The following is a 15,041-nucleotide window of genomic DNA, read 5'->3' on the forward strand; positions in this document are numbered from 1 at the left end:
CACTCCCGTACCTTCAGGGGCTGCCCAATGCTCTGTTTCAGCAGGATAATGCCCGCCCACACACTGCTCGCATCTCCCAACAGGCTCTACGAGGTGTACAGATGCTTCCGTGGCCAGCGTACTCTCTGGATCTCTCACCAATCGAACACGTGTGGGATCTCATTGGACGCCGTTTGCAAACTCTGCCCCAGCCTCGTACGGACGACCAACTGTGGCAAATGGTTGACAGAGAATGGAGAACCATCCCTCAGGACACCATCCGCACTCTTATTGACTCTGTACCTCGACGTGTTTCTGCGTGCATCGCCGCTCGCGGTGGTCCTACATCCTACTGAGTCGATGCCGTGCGCATTGTGTAACCTGCATATCGGTTTGAAATAAACATCAATTATTCGTCCGTGCCGTCTCTGTTTTATTCCCCAACTTTCATCCCTTTCGAACCACTCCTTCTTGGTGTTGCATTTGCTCTGTCAGTCAGTGTATTACATAAATTATTTCTTGAACCTAAATTCAAAACAAGGTACACCTAGCTAGCCTACTTAACCTAGGAAATGTAATCTACTGAACACCAATTGAATTACTTGTTACAAAATTCAAGTGAATGTAATTATTCCCAATTTCTACCAGCAAACACTAAACACCAATATATAAATGGCACTAAATGGAAAAAACACGCGCGCGCGCGCGCACACACACACACAATTTAAACAATTTCAATAGGTTTTAACTACTTTATCACTACAGTAATGCAAGAGTTCTCTCAACAGCCAACCGTTGACAAACGCATCCAGCATGGAATGTTAGTAAGGTACCTTCTCATTGGACGAATCCAGTCTTTACTCCTATACATTAGCAATGGGATAGGAAGAATTGCAACAACATTGATCAGTATACCAGGCAAGGTGTTCAGTGGAATTTTGGAAAGAAATGTACTGTTACTGGTTGTGAGCAGTTTGTTTGGTTTCAGACCACAGAGGGGCTGCCAGGATCAGATTTTCAGTACGCGCCAGGTAATTGTAAAATGCTATGAGAGGAGACAGTTACATTTATGTTTCATAGATATAGAGAAGGTATTGATGTAAGAGGGAATTGAATGTCAAGTTGGGAATACACAACGGGAACCGGTAGATAATTTCTGGTATTTAGGGTGTTTTTTTCTCCCAGGATTTTGGTATAGGGAGTGGGATTGAATCAAAGTGCCGTAAAGCTAATGCAGTGAGCTCACAGTTGCGATCAACAATATTGTGTAAGTGAGAAGTCAGCTCCCATACAAAACTAATTTTACACTGGTCTGTTTTTGGACCAACTTTGTTTCACAGAAGTGAAAGCTAGGTGCACTCACAATGTCTTACTCATATGTTACAAGTGACAGGCATGAAAGTAGCAAGAATAATTGCTGGTACAAACAGGTGGGAACAATGGCAGGAAGGTACTCTGAATGAGGAGATAAAGGCTAAGATAGGAATGAACTTGATTGATGAAGCTGTACAGATTAACAGGCTTTAGTGTTGGTCTTTAGGTGGATTGAGGAAGATGGATTACCTAGGAGATAATGGTCTCGGTCGTCGAATATAAGAGAAGTAGAGAGAGACGAAGACGATGTTGGTTAAACTCAGTTTCTAGTGATTTAAGGATAAGAGGAACTAAATGAGGCCACAGAGCTAGTTACACATAGTGGATTGTGGAGGCATTATTACATTCTCGAAGGCCCGCAGCCTGAATGCTAACAGGTGTAACAGTTTATAATGAAGATAAAGTTTGTGATGAATATGGTGAATGATAGATTTCGTGATTTATTTGTGCACGTATGCAAGAATACAGCTTCTTGACCTTAAAAATAATAGCCTCCCATGGTTATGCACTTCTGACTATTCATGTAGAGGTTTCACATACTTTGGGTGAAGGCAGCCTGTATAATGTGGTTGAGTTCAGCATTCACATTGCGTTGAACGTCATCAATGTCTGAAAACCTTTGTCCTTTTGTTTCTTCAAGTGAGGGAAATGGAAAAGACTGGCAGGGGCCAGATCTGGTGAATAACAGCCCTCTTATGTGCCAGGAACTGCTGCAGTTATGGTGGTATGGGGGTGTGAATTACCACACAGCAGCCACCAGGATCCATTTGTGGTATACTGGGGGCACGTCTGATTCTCTTCAGCCGGCGATCCAAGATGTTCACGTAGTTGGTCGCATTCATTGTTGAGCCTTCTTGTAGGTATTTTTTATTAAAAAAGGTAATGATGATTATCTAGATACAGGACTTCTTGCACCTAACCTTTTTGGATTTCGGTGACCCTGGGCAACACCACACTGTGCTTTGCCTCTTTAATTCTGGATTGTACTTCAGGCACGACTCATCACCTATTATGATGCGTTCAAGAATGGTGGTTCCACTATGTAACAAGTCGAACTCTCCACACGCCTAACGGTGTACACTGTTTACGCTTATCCAACTTGTTGGTTACAATTGCATAAACGTTCCCAGCACAAGAAGTGAACTTCATAATTGATCTGTATTGTCAACCTTAAGCAAGTTTTAACCCATTGAGCCCTGCATATTTGTTGGATTGAAACTGCATTGGCGCTGGGATTATTTTGGAGGAAATATAGTGTCGCTTCATATAATGAAAAATTTCTTAGTTACAAGACCATTAAAGATTTAAATATACATGAACACAAAAGGCTTCCATACCACAAACTACAGAACAAGGAATACAGTAAAACACTTTATTTTATTAGCATCACGGGACCGTAGGCCTACTCAGTCCGCTTGCTGAGCTGTAACCCAGTTTTCTCTTTGCACTTTCTCTTCGATTTCCACATCTATTTGTTATTCAGGAGCATTGCTCACACTAGTACTAATATTACTACTAATTTCACTGAAAAAATTACATGCCTAATCATCATTACTTCCTAAAAGGGGTTATATATCTGTAAATATCAGTTCTATACTGGCAGCCATCTTGTTACAAGCGAATCTCAAAGGTAGAGATAGCCCACTTCAAAGTAATATTACCAAACACACTATCGATATATATTATCAAAGAGCATATAACATTGCAAAGAAAGAGTCCCTACACAAATCACAAATGCAACTCACTCTGCCATCTCTTGAGGAAAAGTAGAATTACGTAGTAAAATGAGACAACGGAACAGTTCCGTGGTCCGGCGTTTGGTCCACCGAGACGAAGCACGGAACGGTTCCGTGGCTCGGGTCCAATGAGTTAAGAGTGGTTTGAGTAAACTCTACCTTTATAATAAGAAATTCTTTATTCTTTTTTTTTTTTTAATGGAAGGGAAAGGTTTCGTCTCTGTTTGAAAGACATCTTCAGCCTAATGACAAAAGCATGGTACCGAGCTCGATAGCTGCAGTCGCTTAAGTGCGATCAGTATCCAGTAATTGGGAGATAGTGGGTTCGAGCCCCACTGTCGGCAGCCCTGAAGATGGTTTTCCGTGGTTTCCCATTTTCACACCTACCTTAATTAAGGCCACGGCCGCTTCCTTCCACTTCCTAGACATTTCCTATCCCATCGTCGCCATAAGATATATCTGTGTCAGTGCGACCTTAAGGGGAAAAAAAAAAAAAAACATGATTCATGACGTTCCTTACAAACTGCTACAAGAAATATTCCAAAATATCTAAGTTACGTATAACTCCATCAAATGCACAATAAAACATACACGTGAACAGGACTACTTATGTTTAAGAAAAAAAAAAGCTTAATTGTAGTTAAAATGTCATGTCTTCAGAGATGATATAATGTTACAAGTTTTAAAAATAAAAATTACATTAATATTCTTGTTTTTACTCATGTTCACATTTGACAAGGCATTCTCCAATATGATCTTTTCATTTTTGGACATCATACCTCTACTATACTTCATACAGTAGACAAAATTTGTTATACTTTCCCATTTTCACACCAGGCAAATGCTGGGGCTGTACCTTAAATAAGGCCACAGCCACATCCTTCCCACTCCTAGCCCTTTCCTGTCCCATCATCGCCATAAGACCTATCTGTGTCGATGTGACATAAAGCAACTAGCAAAAAAAAACTTGTTCTGCAGTTCACTCCTAAATACATTTTTTAAACTCAAGAAACGGCATCTGAGCCGAATCTTTTTACTGGTGCAATACAAGGTTAAAATATTTGCAGTTTACGAGATATTCACAATACAATAATACCTTACTTTCTAAATATAGTACAGTCTGAGGGAAGAGGAAACCGTTACAAATATATAAGACCGCTGTACATTGCTTGGTATGTAAATTTTAGTGCTCATTTTGTTTTTTCTGTTGATTATTTTTTTTCCTTTAAATTTTGGAATTATTGCTACTTGTTGTGTATATTTAGAGAGAGCATTGTATACATTCACAGAGTAATGTCATAAGGAGTTGCAACTATACTTCGTAGTTTTTACTAATTCTGTATGGACTGTCTCAGCTCCTCGGATGTTACATGAATGAGTGTATGTCAGAATTTGATTAATTTTATATATCATAGCTGAGGCTCTATATCGTAACAAACGGAGTGGCAGAAATCTGCATTTCTTATACAAGTAATCCGTAGGCTTTGTGGGCGGTAAATTAGAAAGTATTTTTAGTGCTCTTTTTTTTTTTTAAATGTCAACTTTCTCAAAGATTTCCTTATTGCAACATCCCCAAACATGAATCATGTAAATTAGGTGACTTTCAGTGAGATTCAGTGAAATAGATTTTAAAAACTTACGGGTGAATTTTATGTCAGTCTGTGAAGCACTCATATTGCTGGAGTGATACTTTTGTATGTGGTGTTAATTTGCTCATTCCAGTCATGCATTTAATCTATTTTTAAATCTAGAAATTTATTAAATTGCACTCTTGGTGAAGAATGGTCAAAAAATGTTAATGTAAGCTGAAGATGAGTTGTACATTAGGGCTTTTGAAAAATTATGTAGTTTGTCTTGCTAAGATTGATGGTTAGTCTATTGTATTCGAGGCAAGTTTGTAATAAGCTGTCATACTGCATTTTTACTTTTTTAAACAGAAGTACCAATATAAAAAATATGTGTATCATCTGCAAGAAGAGATAATTGTCCTTGTAGTTTTAGCTTATATCAAACTTATTTGGAACTAATTCTGTTGATAACTGTTTGAGAATTGGACCTAAACCATATCAATAACTACTACCATAACTATTGCAATTTTTTAGTTCTTTTATCATACACGCTATTTCATTTTCAGTTCGATACAAGAATAAAGGTTATCTTGGTGCTGTGAGATATCTTTGTGGATTACTGGTATTGGCTGTAGGCAAATTAGCAGCTAGATCTTGACCAGAACTACTAAAATATTTAATGTTGCTGAAATATGACAGGGGTTGTTTGTTTATATTATTAATTTTTAGCTGAATATCTCCACTGTTCCTATGCGTTGTTTGAAGTATCTCATTAACTAATTTCCAGGGATTTGTTCTAGAAACTAACCTGTTACTGTAATAACATTCAGCTTCTCTTTTAAGTTTAGCGACTGTATTAGAGTATTCTATATTTATTTTATAAATATTCTGAGACAATGACATTACCTTCCCAACCTGTAATGCTCTCTTAATATTCCCATATACCAGTATTTTATTTTTATCAGGTTAAGGAGTTCAGGAGTCATCGGTAGATATTCTAAACCTGGTTCTGACTGGAAGAACTTCACATCAAATTCTTTCCACCCAATCAGTCTGCTCCCAGTTCTTCGGAAAATACTACAGAAGCTTATTATTGACAGGATTAGGTTTCATATGCCTAGTAACGATTTGCTTGACAGAAACCAATATGGATTCACACAGAACAGATCAACTGAAAATGCATTGTTCAGGGCCATGGTGTGGATTAAGGATATATTTACCAGAAAGATGATAGGGCTACTAGTTTCTTTTGATATATCTGGTGCCTTCAGTAATGCCTGGTGATCAAGAATTTTGCTGAAACTGAAGAAATTTACTGGCAACCTCTTCATACTTATTCAAAGTTATTTCAATAATAGAAAGGTGCAACTAACCTTATGTGGACAAACTATATATTGATCGTTATCAAAAGACTATCGTAATCTATGATCTTCATATCCATATTGACGAACTACACAATTAGAAATAGGAAAAGACTTCCACCTAATCAATACTTATTTATTGCAATTATGCTACAGTACCAGTTTTGACCCCCTACACAGGGTCATCTTCAGCTGAACAATACATTCACATCTAGATCATAAAGCTATGATTGAGATTACGTTGTCTGGGGAATGCCATATGATAACAAATATTCGGTCCAAATGGGGCATGTCAAAACGGGAACTGGTTTGTATGTCACTATGTGTGACAATGCATTTATATGTCTATAATGATATGCTTTAGGTCATAACATTAGTTTATAAAACACTATCTCCATTTAAAACTAACTTGTAAGTATATAAGACAAAAAGCATATATGTAGGAACACTTCATGCATATGAACGTTCGTGTCTTGTGTGTTATTCAGTTCATTGGTTGACTTCTGTGTTCTATGTACAGTATATATATGAAGACAAAATCTTTTACACATATGTGATAACTTTACAAGCAAATCATATCATTCAAGCTCCAAAAACATTAACCAAGTGTACAACTATGAAAAGTCCAGGACCGAGCTCGATAGCTGCAGTCGCTTAAGTGTGGCCAGTATCCAGTATTCGGGAGATAGTAGGTTCGAACCCCACTGTCGGCAGCCCTGAAAATGATTTTCCGTGGTTTCCCATTTTCACACCAGGCAAACGCTGGGGCTGTTCCTTAATTAAGGCCACGGCCGCTTCCTTCCTACTCCTAGCCCTTTCCTGTCCCATTGTCGCCGTAAGACCTATCTGTATTACATAAAATAAATTTCACTGTAAAGTCCGTATTGTCGTACGTATACTTTAAGGTTAAGTTTCAATATTCCACCTTTACAATACCATAAGTATTATTGTTTATTTATTTAAACAACATTATTAAATAATACGGGACATGTTTCGTCTAACTTGTAGACATCATCAGCCGTAAGATATTGTTGTTTAAATAAATAAACAATAATACTTATGGTATTGTAAAGGTGGAATATTGAAACCTAACCTTAAAGTAGACCTATCTGTGTCGGTGCGACGTAAAACAACTAGCAAAAAAACTGAAAAGTCCAGGGAACCAGACAACGAGGACGAGTACCAACACGATGTATTAACATGGTGAACGGCCCCCTACAGAGTTCTCTCAGAGCAACCCCATTGAAAGCTTTAGATAGGGAAGGATGGCAGAGTATGGTTTATCGGCTAGAGGGCTGAATATTATGACAGTCACGACGCTTCAGTCATGTGGCAAATAGAAGAAGAAGATGATGATGATGATGATGATGATTTGGATAGGGAGATACAGTTCACTTGTTTACTTTAACAGTGAAACGCCCATAAAATACAACGTACCAGAGAAGGTGTGGATGAGAAAGTAAAATGAGTTATTTTTCTTAAATTGTTTCTGTTTTTCCCAGTCTTTTGCAAGTTTCTCTGGAAATGTTTATTAACACTATTCCTTTACACTTTTGTCAGATGGCATCAGAATATTTGTTACCTTTCTGCTATGTGAGGCATGTGTATGCTTTTCTTTGCCTCTTTAATCCCATTTACTCTCAGCTTGAGTATTTTTTGTGTTAAATGCTTATAGTGATTATTTTTGTCCTAATGATTTTTAGTTGGATGGCATGGCAGCTTCACCTGGAGAACAGCTAGTGGCAACTACTACTGTGACCTTATCTCGGGAGGGACCAATTAAAGCTTCAGCCAGAATTGAGACTACTCCTCATGACCAGAAATACTTTGAAACACCTGAAGTACCACATAGGATAGAGATCCAGCCTACTGCTCCACCCAAGTCTAGTAGTGGAGGTGACAGATTTATAACACTATTTTTTTTTTGTGTTAATGAGTTGCTTTTTATTTCTTATTTAATGTAGGTGTACTTTTCTTATGCGTTGTTTCCATCTTCTCTTTCAGTCTTTTTCTTCATATGATGTGTTCTTGTAATCTTTTGTCTAGCTCCTTGCCTGAATGGTCATTGTCCAGGCCTTCGATTCATAGAGTCCTGGGATAGATTATCAGCTGGGTTTAAGATTTTTTAACAAAGTATGGTTAATTCCTCTGACTTGGGGACTGGGTATTTTACCCAATACTCTCCTCTTCATATACACACAGCATACCACATTACCAACCACCATAAAATCCCTTCTCAGAGGGTTGACGTTAGGAATAGGCCCAAGTCCACTTACGCGATGCAGTATATACCCGCGACCCCACCAGGGAGTGGGAAAAGCAGCAGGGAGGGTGGTGGTTTTAATTTTTTTTTAAATCTACTTGATATTACTAACTTCTAAACAATGTATTATCTGTTTCCTTTAAAAATACAGTATTGCAATTTTCCTAGATTGGTATCTATTACTATGAAAATGAAAACCTACAACTTGTTTTCCAGTCTTTGACCGGGTCAGGGATGTAATGAATGAAACATATATAGGCTGTTATTACAATGGGGTCGCCACTCCCAAGGTGATTTATTAATGAGTAATAAATGCTATGAAATGATAATGGAGAGTGTTGCTGGAATAAAAGATGACATGGAAAACCAGAGTGCCCGGAGAAAAACCTGTCCCGCCTCCGCATTGTCCAGCACAAATCTCACATGGAGTGACCGGGATTTGAACCACGGTATCCAGCAGTGAGAGGCCAACGCGCTGCCGTCTGAGCCACGGAGGCTTATCTATAAGACCTTCAATTACAGAAAAATAAAGAATAAAATTTAATGTAGAGAAAATTATTTTCTGGACTTCTTGACCGTTGAATTAGGTTCCACATGAAACTCCACCCATCATTCCCAAGGAGTCTGGTCTCTCCGAAGGTCAGTGCTGACCCAGTTCGATTATGGCTTACTAGACTGGAAAATTATTTCTTTCATATTCATTGAGATGCTGGCCATTAAATCCTAAGGTGTTAAACAAGAAAATTCACTGTTAAATACAGGAATTGTTTACTGTTCATACAAAGTCATTGTAAGTATTTCAGAATTGCTTTCCTTCAAGATGCATCTCCTGTCTGTAACCATTGTATAATAATTGGTTAATATTGACTTATCAACGTAGTGTGTGTGTGTGTGTGGGGGGGGGGGTGTCCACATTGTCTAAACATCAGGTAGAAAATTCTTTTAACTCGTACTGAACTGTTGTTAAGGCATGCATAACATATTTTTCATTTTACTTCAGCAGAATTTGAATAACAGTTTTAAAGGAGCAGGTCTCTTTTCATGAAAGATCAGACACAAAACCGTACATTTTTAGAATAGGAAGCTTGAAACCCTGCAGCAAAATCCTTGAGAGTTTGATGTCTACCTTTCAAGGTAGTTAGTTCTCTGTATTCAGCTTGTTCTGAAGGAATAAATTTCATCAATTCATTATCATTTGTGCCATAGCTCTTACGATAACAAATTGCACAAAATTGGGTACTGATAATCGTGAAGTAGAGTAAGGAGATTAACTAGCTTAATAGTATGATCCTTAAAAGAAAAAGAAAAAAAATTCATGTGTGCCATGAATCGTGTTAACGTTTTGAGAGTGAGTTCTTATGTGTGGCTAAAGCTACAGTTGTCAATACACAAGAACCTCGTTTATCCGGATCAAGTGGGACCGGAACCAATCCGGATTATCGAAAATCCAGAAAATTCGGAAAAAAGCTAAAAAACAAATACAGTACATGTTATATAATCTATTAACATAAGTTGTACAGTAAGTTAATGCCTTTTTTCAAATGTACAAAGGAATACAAGAACACTTCTTACATTTACGACTCTTTATGCATTTATACACTAAAATAATGTAAGTTTTTTCTGTTTTACATTTGTATATCGTTTGCGCACAGCACGATCACGAAGACCTTTTACTAACAACAGTTCTGCCGGTGTGGTTTCAGTCAAGGATTCTAAATAGGCCATCAGCTTGTCCAGCTGCATTGTTGCCTCTCAATGAGTCATTGTTTCATCTGATGGAGTGCCGGTTTCATTTTTGAATTCACCATCAGTGAATTAGTAGTGTGTTGCATTCAGAAGAGCATGGATTTGAATCCCACCTCGGCCGTCCTGGGAATGGTTTTCCACGGGTTCCGATTCTCAGTTCCAGGCAAATGCCGGGACAGTACTTTTGATAGACCGTAGCCGAATTACTTCCAATTCCTGTCCTTAACTATCCTTAGCGGAGAAGGCATTCAAGAAGAGTCGACCCTGTAAAAGAAATACTGTACAAGTAAAAATAAATTTTTATTATTTCCGATCCTGATAAACCGGAGAGGCAGATTAATGAGGGCCGGATAAATGAGGTTCTTGTGTATTTCATTGGTTAACGTAAAAAGGAAAAGTAACAATATCTTGTACTGTAATTTGCTGTCTATTAAATGGATGCCCTGAAACCAGCTATTCCTCCAATGGTTTAGTATATGAAGCACTCTCAATGACAAACATTTTAATGGCACTTTCTAGTTTTGTTGATCTTTTAGAATAGCATGGGGATGCTTTTTTTAATATACCATTGGCTACAGCAATAAGCGACTTTCTTTCAAATGTTATCAAAACATTGAACAGAATGACCAAAACGCAGCATTCCATTTTTTCCGTTGTTGAGTCATGTAGGACATTTTTATACCCAATCAAAAAATTCCATTATCAGTTTACAGCTACCAGATGGAGTTTCTTTAGAAGAAAGAATGGATTTGTTAATAGAACTACGTAGGCATATCAAAAAAACACTAAAAATTAGTTTAACGCAATGAGGGTCTTGGTACAACATTGTTGTCAGCTGCTACTCCTATCCGAGTAAACAATATTCTTCAGCAGTTTACATTTTCACACTCGCAAAGCTTTGTGAATGTTTTATGACATAGTAGCCCAATCTTGGCATGAAACATACGTCCACACAGATCATATGTAATGGTTAGGGGATGGCAGAACTGAGTTTGACAGTGCTTCCATGCTTGTCGCTTATCCTCTTCACGTCGCCGTCGTTCCTCTTCAAACACTGAAACTGATGTAGAAACAGTCTGGTGCAAAAATGTAAAATTCTCAGCAAGCTTATCCCACGATTGAGTGTTCATTCCAGCTCTTTTCATAGTATGCTTTAGCTGAACCTTGAAACACCTCTAAGGCCCGGTTTCACAGTATACGCTTAAGCCTTGGATCAGGCTTAAGCGGGAGCTTAAACTCTGGACGAGTTTCAAAGTGGGGAGTGCAAGTGGTAAGCCGAGCTTATCTGTGACTGGCTTAAGCTGCATGAAACTGAGGTTTAAGCTAAGGATTCAGTTCAGATGGTAGAGCGCTGGCCTTCTTCTAGCCCAACTTGGCAGGTTCGATCCTGTCTCAGTCCTGTGGTGAAGGTGCTCAAATTCATAGTTAGTGGGACGTAAAACCAATAACATTAAGATTAAATAACTTATATTTCTGAATATATTTCGAGGCTCGTGAAATAATACAGTTTCCGTATTCCGATATACAGTAAAAGAGACAAAAATGTCGGTCGGTCACTTGCTTTCTTGGCTTACGCTGCGTGAACCATCAACGATAGACCCCAAGTGTAAGTGTACGAATTGTAGAGCACAGAAACCTCTACAAAAAAGTCCGGGATGGTGTATACCTATTTCCAACCGTTTGCCCTTTAGAAGCGATTTTATGCTGTACTCAGCGGTAAAAATATAACTCCTTAACATTAAATAAATATTTCGATATTATCCTCGAATTCCTCATCGAAATAAATTGTTTGACCTCCTCCAGTATTTTATAAGGATTACAATAACCTTGTCAGGACATTATTTGCATGAATGGTTCAGAAGTTATGGCCATTTTAGACTGTAGTGGTAGTACGTATCAGCAGGACGGGCGAGTGACCTTTTTTAAACTTTATTTTTGTTACTATTATTGGAATCACATTTTCCGTTCATTCTTCTAAATTATCTTGGCTGATAAACGATGTATAACCTACAAGTCAATCAATCATAGGCTACAGATGTCAAGGAACTTAGAATACTCTAGTACGGATGTAAACAAAGATGAGAACTGAATCATTGCGCATGCGCAAGCATTACCAACTTCGGAGATGTTCAGCTTAGTAAAGCTGCACATGGTCCCCCTACTGTGAAACTCGTAGTGTTTAAGCCAAAGAGTAAGCCTTGCTTAAGCGGCGTGCGTGGCTTACTAAAGCTTCGGCTTAAACTCAAACTGTGAAACCGGGCCTAAGAGGCTCCATGAGGTCTTGTGTTGGAACAGAGTTCACCATACAGAAGTTTACGAGGAAGCCTTGTTTCACTCATGCGATGGACATGCCCTCTCCATCTGAAAGGGTGGCCACTGATGTTAGCCTCAATGCTTATTAGCATGTGCTTTCCGAAGAACTGCAAGGTTGGTGACCGGTTCTCCCATTTGACGGTAGAGGATCCAGTTTCACAACCGTAAAGCAGTGTTGATATGACAACAGTATGCTAAACCACGATCTTGGTATGCATTGTGAGGTCCATATTCATGAAGACACGATGGTATAGACGTCCAAATGCTGAGTGGACAGCACCAATTCTCCTATCAACATTTTGTGAGCAGTTAGCATTTGTTCAGAGGGCACTTCCTAGATATAAAAAGTGGTCGCCCTGCCCCAGTGGAGTATCCGTATTGGAGATATTGAAAGGTGGGAGGTTTGATCCAGATGCAGGCTGTGAGAGTACTTTGGTTTTCTGAACATTAATGGGGAGACCAAAAAGATCGCAAGCACTCTTGAAACAACTGACTTACTGTTGCAGCTCCTCAGGTGTTAGAGCAGGTGTGTCAGTGTCATCAACATACTGCAGTTCAATAATGGAGGAAGTCTTAGTAAGCTTTTGGGAGCAAAGTCTAGCCATATTGAACAGTACCCCATAAAAGTGATATCTGACTTTTACACCTTGGTTGTCTGTAGATGTTCCTTATAGCATGGCAGCTAGATAAAGAGCAGAAAGTGCTGGAGCAAGCACACATCCTTGTTTCAATCCATGAGTGATTGGAAATGGATCAGAGATAATATTTTGAAAAACGACTTGCCCAGACGTTTTATCATGAGCCTTGACTAGACATACAGAATATTGTGGACAGCCAAAGTGTTTCAGTACTGTCCACAAAGCTGGTCTCTGGATTGAGTTGAAAGCCTTTTCCAGACCATAGAACACAAGGTATAAATGAGTCTGTTGCTGTCTGCATTTTTCCTGGATTTGCCTTGCACAGAAGATCATATGTGTTTTGTCTCTGGATGTTCTAAAACCACACTGCGGCACGGGTAGGATCCTCTCTGAAATAATCTGCAGGTGATTGAGCCTGTTATAGATAGCAATGATATACCACAGTAGTCGCCACAAATTCTACGATAATCTTTTTCTCAAGGAGTAATGACAGTGGCATTTTTAAGGTTGCCAGGTACTTGCAGGTTTCCCATATTAAGAGGGTAAGAGTATGAAGTCCGGTCTTTAGAGGTAGACCACCACTTTGAATCAGTTCCAGAAGAATGTTATGTGGGCCAGGAGCTATGAGCAATATATTGCATACCTGCCAACCCTTCCGATTTACCCGGAAACTTTCCAATTTTTAACTCGTCTTCCGGTTTTCCGATTTATTTTCATTTTCTTCCTATTTTTGACCAATATAACCTCCTGTACGGTCAGTACTCTTCCCCTAGGACGAATTCTTATGTGGCTGTGTAATTTACGCAATCTCATTTTTAAGCATATTTACCGGTATTTGATGCTTTATTTGGTGGGCGGATCATCTGTCGCCTTTGTGTATCGTATTTCCCGCTCACCACAGCAGCGTGTGTGCTGTTCAGGCGGGAATTAGGGATGGCAATCGTCCTCCGAGTCGGAGAAGGTCATGCGCACTAGCGACCGCTAGGGACTCCGTTGATCGGAACGAAAGAGTGAGTTTGTTATTGTGTGGTTCGCGCGCTCGTTTCTGTGCGTAGTTTCATTGGAGTTTTAGACCACATGTTTTTTCTTGCGGTTCTGTGCTTTTGCCCCTGTTGAAGTCATATGTTAATGTACGAGACATAATGATCTGTTTTGTATGTGGTAGTTTCGCGTATTTCAGTGCTTTTGTGTTGATCAGAGTTCATAATTTTAATGACTTCAATGTATTTCAGAGAGTTGTGTAGGTGACAATTTGTGGTATTTTCTCTTCACATGATGACTACAAAACATAACAAACGTTATCTCCAAGTGTTCAGGGATACCTATAAAACTGAATTTCCATTCATTTTACAGTCTGATAAAGGAAACTATTATGCATTTTGTTCCGTGTGTCGGTGTGATATTAATATCTTGCATGGAGAGAAAACAGATATTGTAGCTCACACTGTCACACAGAAACACAAAGATAGTGCTAGCTGTCTCGAGAGGAACAAAAAATTAAGTAATTTTTTTGTAGGTGGGAAGGAAGATGATGCAGTCACTCGAGCAGAATGTTTGTTCACGGCGTTCATTGTCGAACATAACCTTGCATTGTCTTGTTCTGATCACGCAGGGCCATTGTTCAGAAAGATGTTCCCAGATTCAGACATTGCGAAGAAATATGCGTGCTAGAACAAAAACATATGCCATAATTAATGAAATGGCCCGTAATGCAGATAGTAAGGTGATTCAAACTTTAAAGACTGAACCTTTTGTGATTTCAACTGATGGTAGCAATGAAAAGCTCTGTGCTATCGTCGTCTTGTTTTTCAACAAAGAATTGAAAAAGATTGAAAATCGTTTTCTATCCATGGAAAATTTGGAAGGCAATTCTACTGGTATTAATATTGCTAATTTGCTCCTGGATGTTCTGAAAAGATATGACGTTCCGATGGCAAACTGTATAGCTTTTAGCGCAGATAATGCTCCTGTTATGATGGGAAGAAAAAACGGTGTTGCTGCTAAACTGAGAGAGCAGTGCGAAAACATTATTATGGGATGCCCATGTCATTTGATTAATTTGG

At 38.7% G+C, this 15,041-nt stretch overlaps 1 protein-coding gene across 3 annotated transcripts in view; it reads left to right on the forward strand.

Annotated features, from left to right (window-relative positions):
• tum (tumbleweed) overlaps nt 1–15,041 on the forward strand; it is a 273,272-nt gene that overhangs the window by 65,887 nt on the left and 192,344 nt on the right. For all 3 annotated transcript variants that reach the window (XM_067146475.2, XM_067146474.2, XM_067146473.2), the window contains exon 6: nt 7,722–7,914. In XM_067146475.2, coding sequence (XP_067002576.2) covers nt 7,722–7,914 — 193 coding nt within the window. The remainder of the gene's footprint in view (nt 1–7,721; nt 7,915–15,041) is intronic.

The sequence above is a fragment of the Anabrus simplex genome, chromosome 4 (genome assembly GCF_040414725.1).
Source record: "Anabrus simplex isolate iqAnaSimp1 chromosome 4, ASM4041472v1, whole genome shotgun sequence".
Taxonomy (NCBI): domain Eukaryota; kingdom Metazoa; phylum Arthropoda; class Insecta; order Orthoptera; family Tettigoniidae; genus Anabrus; species Anabrus simplex.